This window comes from Sinohyriopsis cumingii, chromosome 12, assembly GCF_028554795.1.
Source record: "Sinohyriopsis cumingii isolate HCF-2022 chromosome 12, ASM2855479v2, whole genome shotgun sequence".
Classification (NCBI taxonomy): domain Eukaryota; kingdom Metazoa; phylum Mollusca; class Bivalvia; order Unionida; family Unionidae; genus Sinohyriopsis; species Sinohyriopsis cumingii.
The window spans coordinates 120,538,835-120,555,909 of record NC_142972.1 but is presented as its reverse complement, the minus strand read 5'-3'; the positions used below and the strand labels follow the sequence as shown (position 1 = coordinate 120,555,909).

The 17,075-nt window shown below is 34.7% G+C and overlaps 1 protein-coding gene across 4 annotated transcripts in view; it reads right to left on the bottom strand.

Moving 5' to 3' along the window:
• Positions 1-4,990: 4,990 nt before the first annotated feature.
• LOC149787348 (protein BANP-like) overlaps positions 4,991-17,075 on the bottom strand; it is a 38,123-nt gene continuing 26,038 nt past the window's right edge. For all 4 annotated transcript variants that reach the window (XM_089977900.1, XM_089977904.1, XM_089977902.1 and 1 more), the window contains 3 exons: positions 16,450-16,688; positions 6,991-7,167; positions 4,991-6,344 (listed from right to left, as the gene is read on the bottom strand). In XM_089977900.1, the coding sequence (XP_089834026.1) occupies positions 6,228-6,344; positions 6,991-7,167; positions 16,450-16,688 (533 nt within the window). In that variant the 3' untranslated portion in view covers positions 4,991-6,227. The remainder of the gene's footprint in view (positions 6,345-6,990; positions 7,168-16,449; positions 16,689-17,075) is intronic.

The window sequence follows — 17,075 nt, the reverse complement described above, 5'->3', positions numbered from 1 at the left end:
ATGGTCTGATCCAGGGGCAAATTTTTCAATACTGTAAAGATGTTTCTCTTAATATCCAGTGTATACTGGTATATAGGTACATGGTTGAAATGTTAAGTTTCCATGTTATGAGCCAATATGTACAATCACAAATGTTCCCTTGTGCCCATTAAGTGTATAGCTTCTTATGTTATGTGTCTAGGCTTGAATAAACAGTAACACAAGAAAGAGTGAAAACAACAAGCTTTGAAAAAGATAACAATTTATTTCCCTGAAGAAAATAAATACAAGAATAATCCATGAATAAAAATTTGTAAGTCCTAATACTGAAATGTTCTAATGATTCCAAGTTCGAGTCCCGGTGAAGAATCCAAGATGGATGGCGATGACGTATACTGTAGCCTGTACTGTGTTGAAGTCTACAGTTCCTTGTAGTAACACAATAATTAATTCTCCGGTCTTGGCAATCCAAATAAAATTTCCATGTTCAAGAATTCTGCATGAATACAAAATTATTTCCAGAGAAACAAATTGATCTTTTGGAGTCCAAATAATCTGAAGAAAAATTAACACGTGGCTCAAAAACTCAAAACTTCAATACTGGTCACAAAAAAAGAAAACAACTTGACATCACTATTAATACTAAGTATTTTGCAATTTTGGAAATGCCTAATTGCAAAATAGAGGATCAAGTGATCATGTTTACATTTAAAAGTCACATAGCTCCTGTATGTCTTTGATAAGAACCAATCATTTTACTCTGAGAAAAAGTTGTTTACTTGACTCTCAATCAAGGCCAGGAACTAAATCAAAAATAGAAACAAATGTTTCTATTATTAGGTATTTCTGCAAACATTCAGGTCAAACTGAATTTTCTGGAAAATATCAAGTTCCTTGTAAACAAAATTACATTACACTGACATGTTAAGGAAAATAAAAAGATTCCAAAACCTACAATCAATCAAATCAAATACAAATTAAATCATATATACGTAACAAGCTCTAGGATAGCCATCTTGACAGTTTCCAAGTTTTGAGCCATGATCAAATTCCCAATAACGGGCACAAAGCAGAGTGTGGTGCTTTACTGCCATTGAATAATTTTACTGACATGACATACGTGTGTGTGATTAGGATTTTTAACGTAGCTCAATCAATTTTTCAGTCATATCGCTACTATCTCTGCAGTGTGGCTGTTTATAGTGACATCTACTGCTGGGAAATCATGCTGCACACCTGTAGCATGATGTCCCACCCAATCACATCCTGACACCAGGCTGACCAGTCCAAACACTAACCTCTTAATGCTGAGTGCCAAGCAAGACAGCTGTTAGTACCATTTTTGTAAGTTTTTGGTATGACTTGACCCGGGTTCAAACCGACGACCTCCTGCTTCTGAGGCAGACGCTCTAACCACTAGGCCACCAGAGCGGTCGATATGATAGAAAGTTAGTAATATAAATATGACGTTACCTTGTTAGGTTCCTTTGTATAATGTTAATTATGTTCCAAACAATTCTATTCTCTCTTTAGGAATAAAAGCAAAATTGGTAACTGTACAATAGAATCCCTTTCTTGAAGAAATACTTTCTTCTAGAGCTACTGCAATAAATTTTATTTGTGTTAATAGTCAGCTGCATGGAGCTGAAGTTGTGTACTGAAGTAATTATATCAAATGTGAATTGAATAATGATACTCAACATATTGCATTTTAAATTTATTCAATGCAGATTTCAGTACTTTCATAGCTTGTGTGCGTAAGATTCAAATTATTTCATATTATGAGAAATATTATGATATTTGTTGGAACTGAAGCTTTTGAATTCATACAAGGGTATGCAAACGAATTAAAATAATAAATGCTATTTAAAATGATCGTGGTAAGTAAAAGATACATTATTTCTACCACTATTATTATTTTTTCTTTCAGACCCTATTAGTAAAATAATAACATAAGCTGCTTCTTGTTGTTTGTCAATATCCTTAATGCACCTCCAATATATTTAGTTCCCAGCGTCCCAAAATTCAAATTTATGTAAAGACTGTCCCAAAACGTAATCAGAAAGCAAAAAAAAAAAGAGACTAAGAATACAGTTTAAAGCCAATATTAAATGTCCTCATTTTTAAAGATGACTTGTGATAATGTGGTTCATTCTTTAGACGCATACTGCAACGGACCAAGTGGTGAACAGTTTGTCATCATGTTCTTTTCATTGAGGAATGCAAATGGGCACGTGCATGAAATTTGCTTAGATTGCATGTTTGTGTCAAAAAATAAAACTTATTCTTGATTGCCATAAGTATTTTTTAATAGTTCTTTGAAAATGTAGAAATATTGCAAAACTTCAGGTTTCTGACAATCATATTCCCATTTAGGAAATAAATTATTTCTATTTTCATTGTTTCACGATACAATATGCTGTTACAATCGCCTAAATTTATCACTAATTTGGAGGGCAAATAGGTCCAAATTCAACATTGTTCTTTACGTTTTGATGGCATAAACATAAATAATGTAAGAGCTGTTCCTTAAACATTTAGTGGGACAGTCTCATATGTAAAAAGGTTTTCATTTATAATGAAGAGTATTTCATAAGAATATGTGACGTCATTTTATGTTTTCATCACGATTTATACTTGGCATGTGTAGATCAAATAGCTCTGACCTTTTACCAGCTGGTATGTGTAAAAATCAAATAGCTCTGACCTTTTACCAGCTGGTATGTGTAAATCAAATAGCTCTGACCTTTTACCAGCTGGTATGTGTAGATCAAATAGCTCTGACCTTTTACCAGCTGGTATGTGTAGATCAAATAGCTCTGACCTTTTACCAGCTGGTATGTGTAGATCAAATAGCTCTGACCTTTTACCAGCTGGTGATTAAATTGAATGTACTGACTTGCCATAAAGAAAACTCAGGTGTTATCTGATCACGAATGCTTCAAGAGATGTCTGGTAATTGTTTTGGGAATCTCTAACAATTGTATTCTGAAATGATGAACGGTCTACATCCACCAGAGCATCAACCTTGTAGGTAGAACTGATTGATGGTGGAGAAAGGTATTCTGACAGGAAAAATTCTACTGATTTCCTCTTGCTGTTGTGTCCATTCCACTGTCAGACTGTTGTGTTCCAGCATTTCTGTTTCATCCCCTCCATCAATGTTGGGATTTTCCTCTTGCACAGCTGAACCCAGTGATACATCCTTTCATATGGAAATGATGATGAAACAGCCTTAGCATGCATGCAGAGATGTTGCCAGAAATATTTTAAAGAGGAGTTCCTCCACACCTACCTAAGGGGGAAGGGGGGGGGGAGAGAGAGAGAGAGAGAGGTGAGGAATCATGGGACGAGGTAAGCTGTGCCAAATGGTAGCTGATGGTTTGATATCATTAACATAAAGTGTGGAAACACCTAATTTATAAGAAGCATTTAATGCTTTTGTATTATTTCTTTGACAATTAATGTACAAGGCATCTGGTCAATATTCTTCATTTTTTGTCTCTCCTTCTAAATAAGCCTTTGCAAACCAAATATCATTTACTGGACCCAGCATATGCACACGTATGTATAGTCATCTGTTTATTTACTTTTTTCAGATGTTAGCCCCCAGGCCTTTGAAACTTACCAACATAGTAAGAAAATGTCAGATTATCTTAAAAAATTGGAAAATAAATCTGAATTACATATCTGTTTAGGCTTTTGTTTCTGTTTTTTTCCCTCAGATTCTGACATTTTCTTACTATAGTGATAGAGTTTCAAATGTCTATGGTTGGCCTATTCTTTGTAGTGTAAATTTTGTTTGAGAACTCAATCCCTTGCACAATAAGTTTTTTTTTGTATAACAGCAGAACTGTTGCAATTATGCCCAGTCTGAATAGATTCTTGAACTGGTTTCAAGATATATATATATATATATATATATATATATATATATATATATATATATATATATATATATATATATATCCAAAACACAATTTTCCACAATTCATGTTGTTCCACAGATAATTCTGTTGATTTATCATATTTTCTGCAAGCCTGAACTGTAGTACATGACAGCATGCCAGTCATTTCCGTTGCACCGCTTTCAGCACTATGTTCAATTAGCAGCAAACCATCAGATGTTACATCCTCACCACTTTTCCTCCTTAAGTCTGAGTTTCCTAAATAAATGTTATCTCCTGTTTGAACATGACACACTGCTGTTGCGCTTGAGACATTTCTCGAATGGCTGATCAACTATCAAATTACTATACCTCTCCAAGAAGCAATTCAATCAGAATACTGCCTTAAAGAATTCTATAATCAACAGTTTCATCATTCAGACTCTTTGCATGGAAAACATGTGAGGTACCACTGTAAAGTTAGCCTGGTTCCCTGACTATCTCCACTAAATCTTATTTTATACCCAAATACAAATAAAACACAGACAAGCCAATTATGCCAGTTTTACCACAACAATCATAATTCTGTAGTTTTTGGTTTTAATCTTAAGTACGTATTTTCAAGGTCATTCTAGTAAGACTGGCAAAATTAAATGGGTTGACAGGTCAGTGTATGGTGTATTTATAGCCTTGTTTGAAAGAGTTGGGAATCACCTGTGACAAGGCTGTACACACTACATGTTCCAGCAATGTGTAAAACAGACATGGAACCATCTGCAATCTTGTCCGTTTAATTTCACTGATGATAAACTGGACATCAAAACCCAGTGACTTCTAAAAAGCGACCAACAACAGGATTTAAACTGATTACCACTGACAATAGTGATTCACTAACCCAATAAGCTAATCTGAAGATGAAGTATGGTGAGCACTGAACATTTCCAACTGCATTTTTTTATTTGCTTAAATTGTAACTTGTTATAAAGAAGTCTTGACTGCCACAATTTTTTAAAATAAAAAATGTTTTATTATCCAATTTTTCACAGTAAAATTAGTGGCAGTACTTGCTTGTGCTCAGTCTTAAATATTGTCTTAAAGTCAATGAAAACCCAACAATAAAAGACTGAAATTTAACAAATTGATTTATTTCATGCTTTATTTGAGCTCAAGTTGAAGATACAATTTCACTGGCACATTCTGAAGTTTTTAAAACACTCCATGCATTGTTTTCTCCATATTCAATTTCTGGTTTTAAAAAAACCACTCATGACAAATGCTGATTAAGTTCAGCTTTGTTCTTTTGCAACACAAATGCAGTGTGCCACCTACAGTGTCAGAATAACCAGAGCCAAATGCTGGCCAGCATAACTTGTAAAGGCCAGACTCGGAGCAATTCATTAATTCATGCTGAAAAACATACATACAGACAGACATGAACATAAATAGTTATGCAACGTCTTGTGCTTTGGTTTTTACATTTTAAAGATGAACTGATCGGATAGATAAAAACTTCCAGAGTAAATAACTGTCAATCTGAGGAAGTACATTCCATAGAATGCATCTTCATATAACTAGATTGGTTATATGTTAGGCTATGAATATGCATAACAATTTATATATTAAAATTCACCAACGTTTCATTACTTTTTTCAAATGTGTCAGTTTCATTACATGCAAAATGTTATCCTGTTCACAAATACATTAAGACAGTGACTTGAATCATAAATTACCAGCCTCGTGTATGTGTGTGTGTGTGAGATTAGGATTTTTAACGTAGCTTTAACAATTTTTCAGTCATATCGCTACGATGTCTGCAGTGTGGCAGATTACAGTGATGTCTAGCACTGGGGCATCATGCCGCATGATGTCCCACCCAGTCACATTATCCTGACACCAGGCCGACCAGTCCTAACACTAACCTCTTAATGCTAAGCGCCTAGCAAGGCAGTTGTTAGTACCATTTTTGTAAGTCTTTGGTAAGACTTGGCCGGGGTTCAAACCCACGAATTACCACTTCCGAGGCGAATGCTCTATCCACTAGGCCACCAGAGCAGTCACCAGCCTTGTAAAAAAATATACTGTTCATCTGATAAACTTTCTGTTGAATGTGCTGATATGCTGCTTGTTATCTCTTAAAATTAAAGATCTATGTTCCTATGTTCAATGGAGTTTTTATCATGAAAAAATAGTTTAAAACTCTCCAAGTGGAGTAACAAAATAGGAATATTCACTAATAATTATGTCTCTTCATCTCTGCATTTAATGAGTAAAATTACTCATTTTCTCAACAATTTGACTAAATGGTCAACATGAAATTAACAGCTGAAACAAGGAAAATACAAGGCAAGTAACTTGTCACTGTCAGGTATCATTTTGGTGAATATGAACTACTTCTCCTGTCTCTGTGGTAACTGTTGTAGTCACATTGATGTCCCCAGAACTTACATGGATAGCATCTTGAATGTCAGCATGATGAACCTTGAAATAAAGAAGTGTGGAAATTTAGCATGTATTTCCTACATTCTTACAATACCACATAACAGATATTGAAAATCATCCTGTTTTTTTTCTTCAAACAGAACATTATTTTTTTTAAAAAGATGGTCATCATTGTCTATAAATAAATGCGTCTGTATTTTAAGCATTTTAAGACACCTCATCACAACAGTTGCTATATGACACCAACTAAAAGGTTAATGTCACATCATTACAATTTTGGCAATAGAGTACACATTAGAAGTTTAAGTTACAAAAATGTGAACAAAATTCCAGAGCAAACTTTTGGAAAACAAAACCTTCCAAACAATGTAGACATCAATCACTACACGATAAAAAATAAATGTGAATATAACAGAAGGTAAAAAATATGATATCTTTAAAACACTGGGTCAAAATGTACGTATCAGAAATTAATGATTTCCTCAAGTGGTATATCAGCAAAAAAGCTTCTTAACAAAGTTCACATCAAATAAATGCATAATTCAAAGTTACACCTGTCATTCACCCAAAGTTCAAGAGCCAGCATGACTGTACAACAAAACAAATCTACATGGACCATCATCTGTGTACACCAGCTAGCATGAAAGTCAAAGGCTTTTAATCCACAACAGATAATTAAGCATACCATACTGACTCCTGGTACAGGAACCTGGATGACCTGGTCTCCATGGAGAATTTGGATTTGATGTGCCTGTTGTAGCTGAGAGATTTGTTCAGGTGTGGCATGAAGGATCTGTATCTCCCCCTGTGGCAAACCATCTCCAGCCATTGTAGCCACTGTATGCTGCATGTCTACATCCCCCTGCATTGATGATAATAATATTTCAACCAATAATATTAACTGCAGAAAAGAACAGGGTTGTTTTTTTGCTTTACTATATCACTGAACCCTCTCTCCTCATCACATTGTCCTGCATTCTCCTATCATAAGAAAGATCAAAATACAGCAAATATTTTCTCAGTCAACATCTTTATATAAAGAACACATGTTCATATAATACAGCATTTACAAAATCTCTTTTCAAATTTCACTTTTATATTTAGCATCTAAATAAAGGTGTGTGATTTGGATTTTTAATGTAGCTGTAGCAATTTTTCAGTCATATCGCTATGTCTGCAGTGTGGCAGTTTATACTGATGCCTAGCACTGGGGCATCATGTCACAGACATGTAGCATGATGTCCCACCCAGTCACATTATCCTGACACCAGGCCAACCAGTCCTAACACTAACCTTTTAATGCTGAGCGCCAAGTGAGGCAGCTGTCGTACCATTTTTGTAAGTCTTTGGTACGACTTAGCTGTGGATCGAACCCACAACTCCCACATCCAAGGCAGATGCTCTAACCACTAGGCCACCAGAGTGGTCTCTACATGATGGAAACTTTTCAATAATGAACAAACATTAGAGATCCAAGGGTGTCCTTTACTGAAAGGTTTCACTATACAAAATCTGTTGTGAACATTTCTAAACCATTCCCTAACATATCCAAAAATTGAAAAGCAAATTCCTTTAGGTAAATTATATTTCTTTGATACTTACCCGATTGTATCAAATTAGGACTTGCTGCATCTTTCTGTTTATATGCTGTACAAAGGGAAGCAACTCATAATGGCTAACTATATTTTTGACCGCTTGATTACTGTCTCGCCATCAAAAGTTTCCCAGACAAATCCAGCAAAAGTGGCAAATTCTTGTCTAGGATCAAAGGCTGTGCTTTTATGAATGTGGAAAGGTCATTGTCTGTGCAGCTACCATCATACCAGTTTAAACCATTTTTTTTACTTGTACAACACCTTAAATTATTCTTGCATTGTGGGAAAGAGTGGGAGGGATTATTGTTTGTTGTTTGGGGTTTAATGCTATTTCTCAGCACAGGATAAGCTTATACATGACAGTATAACTGGTGGAGGAAGTACCCAGGAAAGCCCCCGCAAGAACATGGACCTACCAGAAGCTAATGGCAAGCTTTCTCACATACCACACTGGCTGAGCCCAAGACTCAAACTGACACGAACAGAGGTGAAATGGCAGTAATTGGTAAAGACGAGCACTTCAGACCACTTGGCCACCTGGGATTATTTGTAATGAGATCAGGTAAGAATTATCAGAGAAACATAACTGGCTATAAAAAAATTTGCTTTTTCTATCAAATACATTATACAATCACATTACATTAAGAGAATAATTAAGAGGAGATCATCCTACCTCTAACTGTGACACCCAGTAGAAGCACAACTGCTCTACTAAAAGGGTCGGCACAAAAGAGACAATTTGTTTATACAAGTGTAGGAGATCCTTGTAGGATTCTGTATTTGATTACTGTCTCACCATCAAAAGATTCCCAGGCAAATCCAGTGAAAGTGGCAAATTCTTGTCTGGGTTCAAAGATTGTGCTTTTATGACTGGGGAAAGGTCACTATCTGGGCAGCTACCACTAGCTCAACAAGATTCATTCTCCTTGGCAAGACCAATCACGCAAATGTAAAATTAAGAAGGAAGACTGGGAGTGCCAGTCAGCAGACTCAGCTATGTCCTGAAACAAGACATTATATGCAAGGTTAGGCTCATGAAAGTCATTCATATTCAACGAACTTCATTAGTGTATTTGATCCTGTGAGAATTCAGAGTACACTGAATAAATATCTCCCTTTAGCCAAGTGGCCAGCACTAGTTGGGTTATGTCTTGCATTCCTGGCTTAAGTGGTAGGTATAGTCTTTCACTGTTGCTGCAGATGTTGTCTGTGCTTCTCAGGAGGGTATTGCAGGACCCTACATCTTTGCTTCTATTGATTGATCAATCAATGAAAGGGAACAAATAGTTATTGTCTGTTGACTAGTGACAGCTACCTGTTCATAGGATGGAACCAGATTGTGTCATTAGAATATCTGAAACATCAGAACAGAATTGCATGCAGTTTGGATCTATGAATATCATGTAACTCACCCTGCAAAATGAAGTCAGAGTTATCATAAACTGCAAGTCATGTCAGATAGCTGCTTCAATAAGCATGTGTCTGTGTGTGTGCCACATTTCTTTGCATCAAATCTTTATCTAACATTTGTACTGTCCTAAATTTGGGACAACTGATATTTGCTACACTGATTCACGGGTATCAAATGATTTAGATATATGAACAGTATAAAGTGATTGAAAAAATGAGCATGATAGTGTCAGGTTTAGCAGCTGACATTGTATACTTTGCTAGCTCATCGATGGGGAATACTGCTGTTACTTACCAAATCACAGATGATATTGCCTACCTTGATTGCAGACAAAATAATCTCAGATTAATTTCTCCCTTTCATTTGGCTGAATGCTGACATATAAAAATAATGTATTTTATGATGTGACATTGTATTTTTTTGAAATAAAGATATTTATGTCTTTCTTTAGTAAGATATATATTGGAAAGATGAATTTTTATCAGTAAAGAATCAGTACCTACTGTGTTTACAAACACTACCATAAAAGCAGCTGAACACCACCCTATAGTCATCTTTGCTATGTAAAGTTAAGATGTCAATAAATGTCTCAAACTGAGAGTTCCCTGTTTTGGTATTCTAAAATGGCTACCTATAGTCACATCAGATGGTAGAGGTAGTTGAGAAATGAATTGTTCCTCATTGTAGGAAGGAAATTATTTTATAAAATGATGTAGGAATTACTTAGAAACTTTGAAGTAAAAACTCTGGAGTCTTTCGGTGTGAAAATCGCAGTTTTTTGGCAAAACGACTTCGTCTAGAATGAGTTTTGTCCCAATTTAATAGTTATTTCAACCCACCCATTCTCTATTTTTAATAAATTAGCAGATATTTCAATTCGATAATAGTGAATGAATTTAATAATTGATCTCAGAATAGTGTATCCTCATTAGAAGTGTATTCTGATTAGAAGTAGATAATGCCCAGAATTCTAAATAGCTCACTAAGCTGCTGAATATTAGCCTCTTATATTTTTACTGCAGAATAGCAGTTTTTATTTAACTTTTTATTTAATTTTATTCAGGCAAACTGATAATTTCATATATATTCAAGGAATATATTTATTGCCACTAACGATAAGAAATAATGAAATGTTCAAGATTTTATTTGGGCAACTTTGATTATTGTCAAGGAACTATAGTTACATACCATTAAGTTGTACATGGAGTTTCATGCAGCATTTAATTTTTCAAGAGTTTACAATACTGTCACTTGAATAGTTAGAGACTAATTAAAATTTTCCAGTATGAATTGCAAATATTTCATTTCTGAGATTCACAACACAGTGAACACGGTTCTTTGATAACAGTAGATTAGGCAAAAATGTTGCAGAACATTTACTGTGTGTACAATAGGCAAAATCTAGAATAGCACGTGCCATATGAAAATAAGGACCACTATTTTATGATAGGTGAATCACTGAGTGGCACATATCACATTTGAATAGGTTACATATCTGGATAGCATTTTTATGACAGGCAAAATGCTGAATAGTACTAACTGCATACAGAAGTTGTTTGAATTTCCCAGTGATGTCAACTTTTCTGTACAATTTCAGATAATTTATAGTAACAAGTCCCCGCCAAGTGAATTATCTCCCATTTATATTATAGAGAACTTTTTAGGCCTGTTACCTGTTAAATTTGAAGCTTCCATGCACAGCTGAAATTTCAACAACAGCTGCAAGAATGTCAAGGTTCATGATGTACGACAGTTATGTAAATATTCTTCTCACCATCTGATAAAGTGCTATGATGAATTGTGTTTTTTTATATATTTGTGGTTAGAAGCTAGAATGACATTTTGCTTATTTTAACCAAACATTTACTTTAACTACTCTAAAACTAAAGCTGCAATGTCCTACAAAAGTTTAATGTAAAGAAAGTTGCCAAAAATACTGCTTTTCAGGAATTAATAACTTTAATGCATATGTAGCTACTTACATCTCAAACCATCAGTAAAGCCGGACAATAACTTTGTTAATTATTTAATGTCAAAGATGCATGTGTTGCACTTTTGCATCTTCTGAGAAATAATGAGACAGGCTCTTTATAGGCCTTTTCCACACCTTGTCTTGTCTATCATTATTCATTCTAATGTACCATTTATGATCTGAATTTTGTGTGATTTCTTTTCTTGCTGAACTAAAAATACTCTCACAGTCACATTAGAGTGTGGTAAAGAAATAAGTCAGAACATAAAATAACTCAGATGACTGTTTTCGTTCTAGCACAGGAGTAATCCTTTGTGATATTACTCAAACTACATCAAGGTCCTCTCTGGTATTTATTAACACTAAGTTCAGGCTGTGCTGTTGACGATGAAGCTGCAATCTGATGTTTATTAGCTTTTCATGCTGTTTTATGTCATGGGTACCTCCATGCCCAATAGTTAAATCACAATTACACAATTTGCAAACCACAAAGTTTTCTCCTTTACTAGATGGTCTCACAAATTTAAACATGATGGCATAATTGTCCCTCTAGTTCTGTTTCTTTTCTTTACTGAAGAAAATTTTGAATCTTCTGCTTTCCTTTTCAACGAAGATGAGATACAGTGATAGCGGCACAAGCTTTGCGCAAATCAATATGGTGATTAGCCTTGATTTCAAATGAACTAATCATATTTTAAAACTATATGCAATACATTTACTCCATTCTAAACAAAAAATTACAAGAAAATTGTTTTAAGATAAAACAGATTTTTAACACAAAAAACATATAACTGTATTCAGGTCCAAAATATGGGACACTTGGCAGCTATGTGTAAACAATTTTTGTAACTGTCTTAATCAAAATAAAGGTGGAATACAATACCATTTTGTTCAGGGTAGCAGTTCTCATGATTGGAAAGACACAACATGTCAAATTCATAAACTGTATAACAGCAAAATGTAGCGCTAAATACTTTATTCAGATTTCACCACATGACTGCAAAGAAAATTATTTCATACATCTGATCCCTGCAATTAATAACTGCATAGTTATATGTTGACTGAAATTATGAACTGAGTGAACCAATTTAATGAATAAATAGTCTTTTCTAAATAATTCAGTGAAGTTAGATGCAATACATTAAATGAAAATATATTTTCAATTAATAGCTGTACGTTGACATGAAGATTAACTTGAATAAGTAGAATTTTGTACTAAAGCTACTGTACAAAATGGAGCTCAGAGCTAGTAGATACAATACTTGGACCTAATTCATTTTCCATCAGGATTAGTTCCAAGAAGCAGATTTTGTATAATTTTTTTTGCAACACATTTGATTGATTTATCATAATTATAAATTACAGATATATTAACTCGAACCAGTATTAAATAATAAATTAAAATTACATTTGGAAAATTAAAATTTATATATATATATATATATATATATATATATATATATATATATATATATATATATATATATATTGTGAAAATGTACAGTAATTAGTAGCATTTTGATTGATTCTTTACAAGCTATCTAAATAATACTTTAATCTTTTCAACTAATCCAATCAAGGAAACTGCAAAAAAATATTCCTGAAATTACATCCTGCCCTGGAATATTTTTGAAATAATGCTGAGAGTTTGATCTCTTTCTCTCTCTCTCTCTGTCTGTCTCTCTCTCACAGAATACAACTGTCAAAGGTTTTTCCCCAATGGTTAGCATTATCTGATAAAAATCAACAATTTTCTAGATGGCAATTCAGTGTTAAGAATCAGCACAGAAGTGATGATTTGACAATTATTAGGATTAATGTTTAAAAAAAATTATGGATGAAAACTGAATTTTTTGTGCTAGAAAATGTGGCACGATAAAGTTGGTCATATGTAAATATTATGTTCATTTACTCAAAGAACTGTTTTTGGTACCGTTTTGTGAAGGTTTTGAATTATTCTTAAACTTTTATACAGTTTGGTGTTGAGTAACAATTTTTCACTTCTAATTTGAACACATTATAGTATGTTTCTAATCAGACAGAAGCACTTTGGTGATAAGGAAACTAGCTTTTGGTTACATATCTTTGTGAAGATGTGATGCCTTTACATACATGAAGATGTAATGATAGTAACATATAACCTTGTGACCTCTTTGTTGTTGTGGAGTTTAATTATAGTGGCGTGCGCACAATTGTGCATGTGCCACTTTTTTTGACTGCACCATAGCCTGCTAGTTGTTCTTGGGGAATGGGATGGTGCCACCTCCCCCAGGCTTTTATGGATTCAAGGAACCCTGATAGTTTGGCCTCAGTCTGTGCGTCCATAAAGGTCCCTACAGTTGAACAGTTGGCCGTCATTAGTTGGAAGGAGAGCTCGGGAACGGTCCTGCTTGCTTTACATTGCTGGTTTTTTGTTGCATTTGCCTGGTGTTACTTGCGATCTTTTTTTGTTGTCTTTTTCGAAAATTTTTTTTCTTCTTCAAAATGTTCTAAAAGGGGGGGGGGGAGGACGTTCTATGCTGTTTATAGAGGTTCTTAGGTGAAATCATGTATGAAGAGAGATTTTCAAGGTTATTATGGTATTACTAGTCGAGGTGTTTAGGGTGTGTTTCCTACGTTATGTTATTTATAAGTTTTTAGATATTACCTCTTTAAGTTATTTATTAATTAATGTTTTTAGAGATTGAATGTTATTTATACTTTCTTTAGCAAGAGACCAGAGTCCTAGCCGATTACATGGTTCGTTAAGGACATCTAGGACCAGAATCATAGCTGATTACTCGGTTCGTTAAGGACATCTAGGACATCCGATTTTGCGGTTTCCTTAGTTTTTTATAGGTGCTTCGTAAGTGAATTATTTATTAATACTTATTAATTATTTATATATTATTGTGTCCTCTTGTCAGCTTGTGAAATGTATGAGAATTCTTTAACTTCGTTCTTTTTAAATGCATTTCATAATTCTGGTCCATTGTCAGCAAGAGTTTCCTGGGCACCAAAACCCCAAATATTTGCAATCTACTTTTTTATATAGGAAAGGGAATTATTAGTGTCCCAAGATACTTGAATACCACTCAATTTCTGAAAGCTGTTTTGTGGGCTGCATCAAGGCTATGTTGAGCCCCCAACCTCTGTCAGATTGGGACCGCTCCGGTGGCCTAGTGGTTAGAGCAGTCCGCCTCGGATGCGGGAGGTTGTGGGTTTGATCCCTGGTTGAGCCATTACAAAGACTTACAAAAATGTACTAACAGCTGCCTCACTTGGCGCTAAGCATTAAAAGGTTAGTGTTAGGACTAGTTGGTCTAGTATCAGGATAATGTGACTGGGTGGGACATCATACTACTTGTCTGCAGCATGATGTCCCACTGCTAGACATCACTATAAACTGTCACAATGCAGACATCGTAGCGATATGAGTTAAAAATTATTAAAGCTACATTAAAAATCCAAATCACACACACACTCTGCCAGATATATACTGATGACCAAAATGATATGTTGATGCATGTGAAATGGGTATAGGTCTAGCTGAGGGTCTAGAGCCTATAGGAGCAAGGAAGACTGGTAAGAGCTGAGAAGTGATCTCACAAGTTGGTATGGCTATGGTTCCAGAGCCTATTTGAGACCATTGGCAACTGGCACGAGGTTAGTCTAATACAAGTAAGTCCATTAGGTCAGATCCCAATGGATCAAGGGCGTAAGTCTGAGGCACAGATTGCTACCCTTTGGGTCATTGGGGTTAGTTCCATTTCTTTCTTTCTCCCTACATTCCCATGTCAACATGTTTCATTATATCGCCATAACATTTTATCACATGTGAATAAACATGAACACACAAGAATCTGCTCTGCACACATTCTGTTTTCTCCACAACTGTTGATTCCCCAAAATAATAATAATCCATCAACAATGCTGAAACCCGATCTTTTCTGCTCATTCATGAGCAAATGTCTTAAGTGTTAATTCAGGAATTTTAAGTACAAACTTTGGAAAAGTGTTGTATTGGTCAAGTGAAATGAATTTAAACATGAACATGACCAATAGTTCTCACACATGCATGCCTTCCAACTTTGTTTTTTTCATACCCCCTTTACTTGAATTGATACAAAAGATGCAACAAATGTGATAATACAAAGGTCAACTTTGTAATAATGCAACAAAGTACTTCCATAAGTCGGAGAAGAGAACACATTTGGCACATAATTAGATTCAGAACTGAAATACTCGCGGACACAGCTGTGATAGCTGAAACTGTTCACATGATACAACCACTCTGGTGGCCAAGGTGTTAGACCATCCACCTCAGATGCAGGAGGCTGCAGGTTCAAACCCCAACTGAGTCATATCAAAGACTTATAAAAATGGTACTAACAGCTGCCTTGCTGGTGCTCAGCATTAAGAAGTTAGTGTTAAGACTGGTTGGCCTGGTATCAGGATAATGTGACTGGGTGGCACATAATACTACATGTCTGTCGCATGATGCTCCAGTGCTAGAGATCACTATAAACTGCAACACTGCAGACATTGTAACAATATGACTGAAAAACTGTTAAAGCATTTTAAAAAATCCAAATCACACACACACACATGAAAATACAAAAGGACAGATCACATGGACAAGCCACACTTAAGATGGTTACATTGAAACCAAATTCATGAAATCTAAAACACAAATTTCGCTAGACAAAACTTATTTAACTGATATGTATTTCTTCAGGTCTTGCTACCAATAAACATTACTAATATTTTAATGGATTTAAATTTTGTCATATATTGTTGTTTATAAATATATTGTTATTTATTATCTAATAAACATGACTTCACATTAAAAGTTGTAACTTTCATAATGTTGATTCAATTTTCTGGGTACTAACCACTGTTTTGACAATAAAATGAATGCTGTTATCAAGTTTCCACTTCCCAATTTTGATCTTAATTTTATGTTATTTATAGGGCTCCTGCAGATTTAACAAAAACAAATTGCATAACTTTTCCAGGACCATTTCACAAAACTCAAGGACCACAATATTGATCGTAATTGTGTTGTGTTGAAAACAAGTTTTTGTTATTGGCGCTCGACATTCAATGAAATTAGCAGTTATCAAGCAGAGAGAAGTTTATACCGTAACAATGTACAAGACTTTTCTATCATAAACCATAACCTGCCTGTATCTGCAGCTCGTTGTCTCCTTGGTAAGACTCATCGTCACTTTGTCCTATACAGGAGTCGATACTGACAGCACTCTGTGATACATAGGTAGATGCAGTCTTCCCTCGAAAAGCCTTCACAGTTAGAGACATCCCTCTCTGTTTTCTCCTGAATGCTGTGCGACACTTTGAGTCCATGTTCTGCTTTATTCTATGCCAATCATTCTCTGTGATATTGAACCTATGTATCAAATGACCTGTAATAACAATCAGGCAAACATTTTATACATGAAAAGGAATCCTGTCATAATATCGTTTGTTAAATTTCACACAGAAACATTAAGGATCAAAATGATCCCTTCTCCCCTTCAAGTTGAAAATTTACTAGATTTTAGATGAATATGCGTTCTCAATATTAATGTGCAACATTTCAGATTAAATTCAAATTTTTGTTTAAGATAATAGAGATCTTCCTTTAGCTCCAAAACTGGAAGAACTCCAGACAAAACTATTAATGTTAGTATTAGAAGCAGATGTAGTTGTGGATTTGTTAAAAACAGGTAAATTATTTGATTTCTTTTTTATAACTGATCTTCTTTCAGTAATATATCAACAATATATCACCAACATATTTAGTGCTCAGT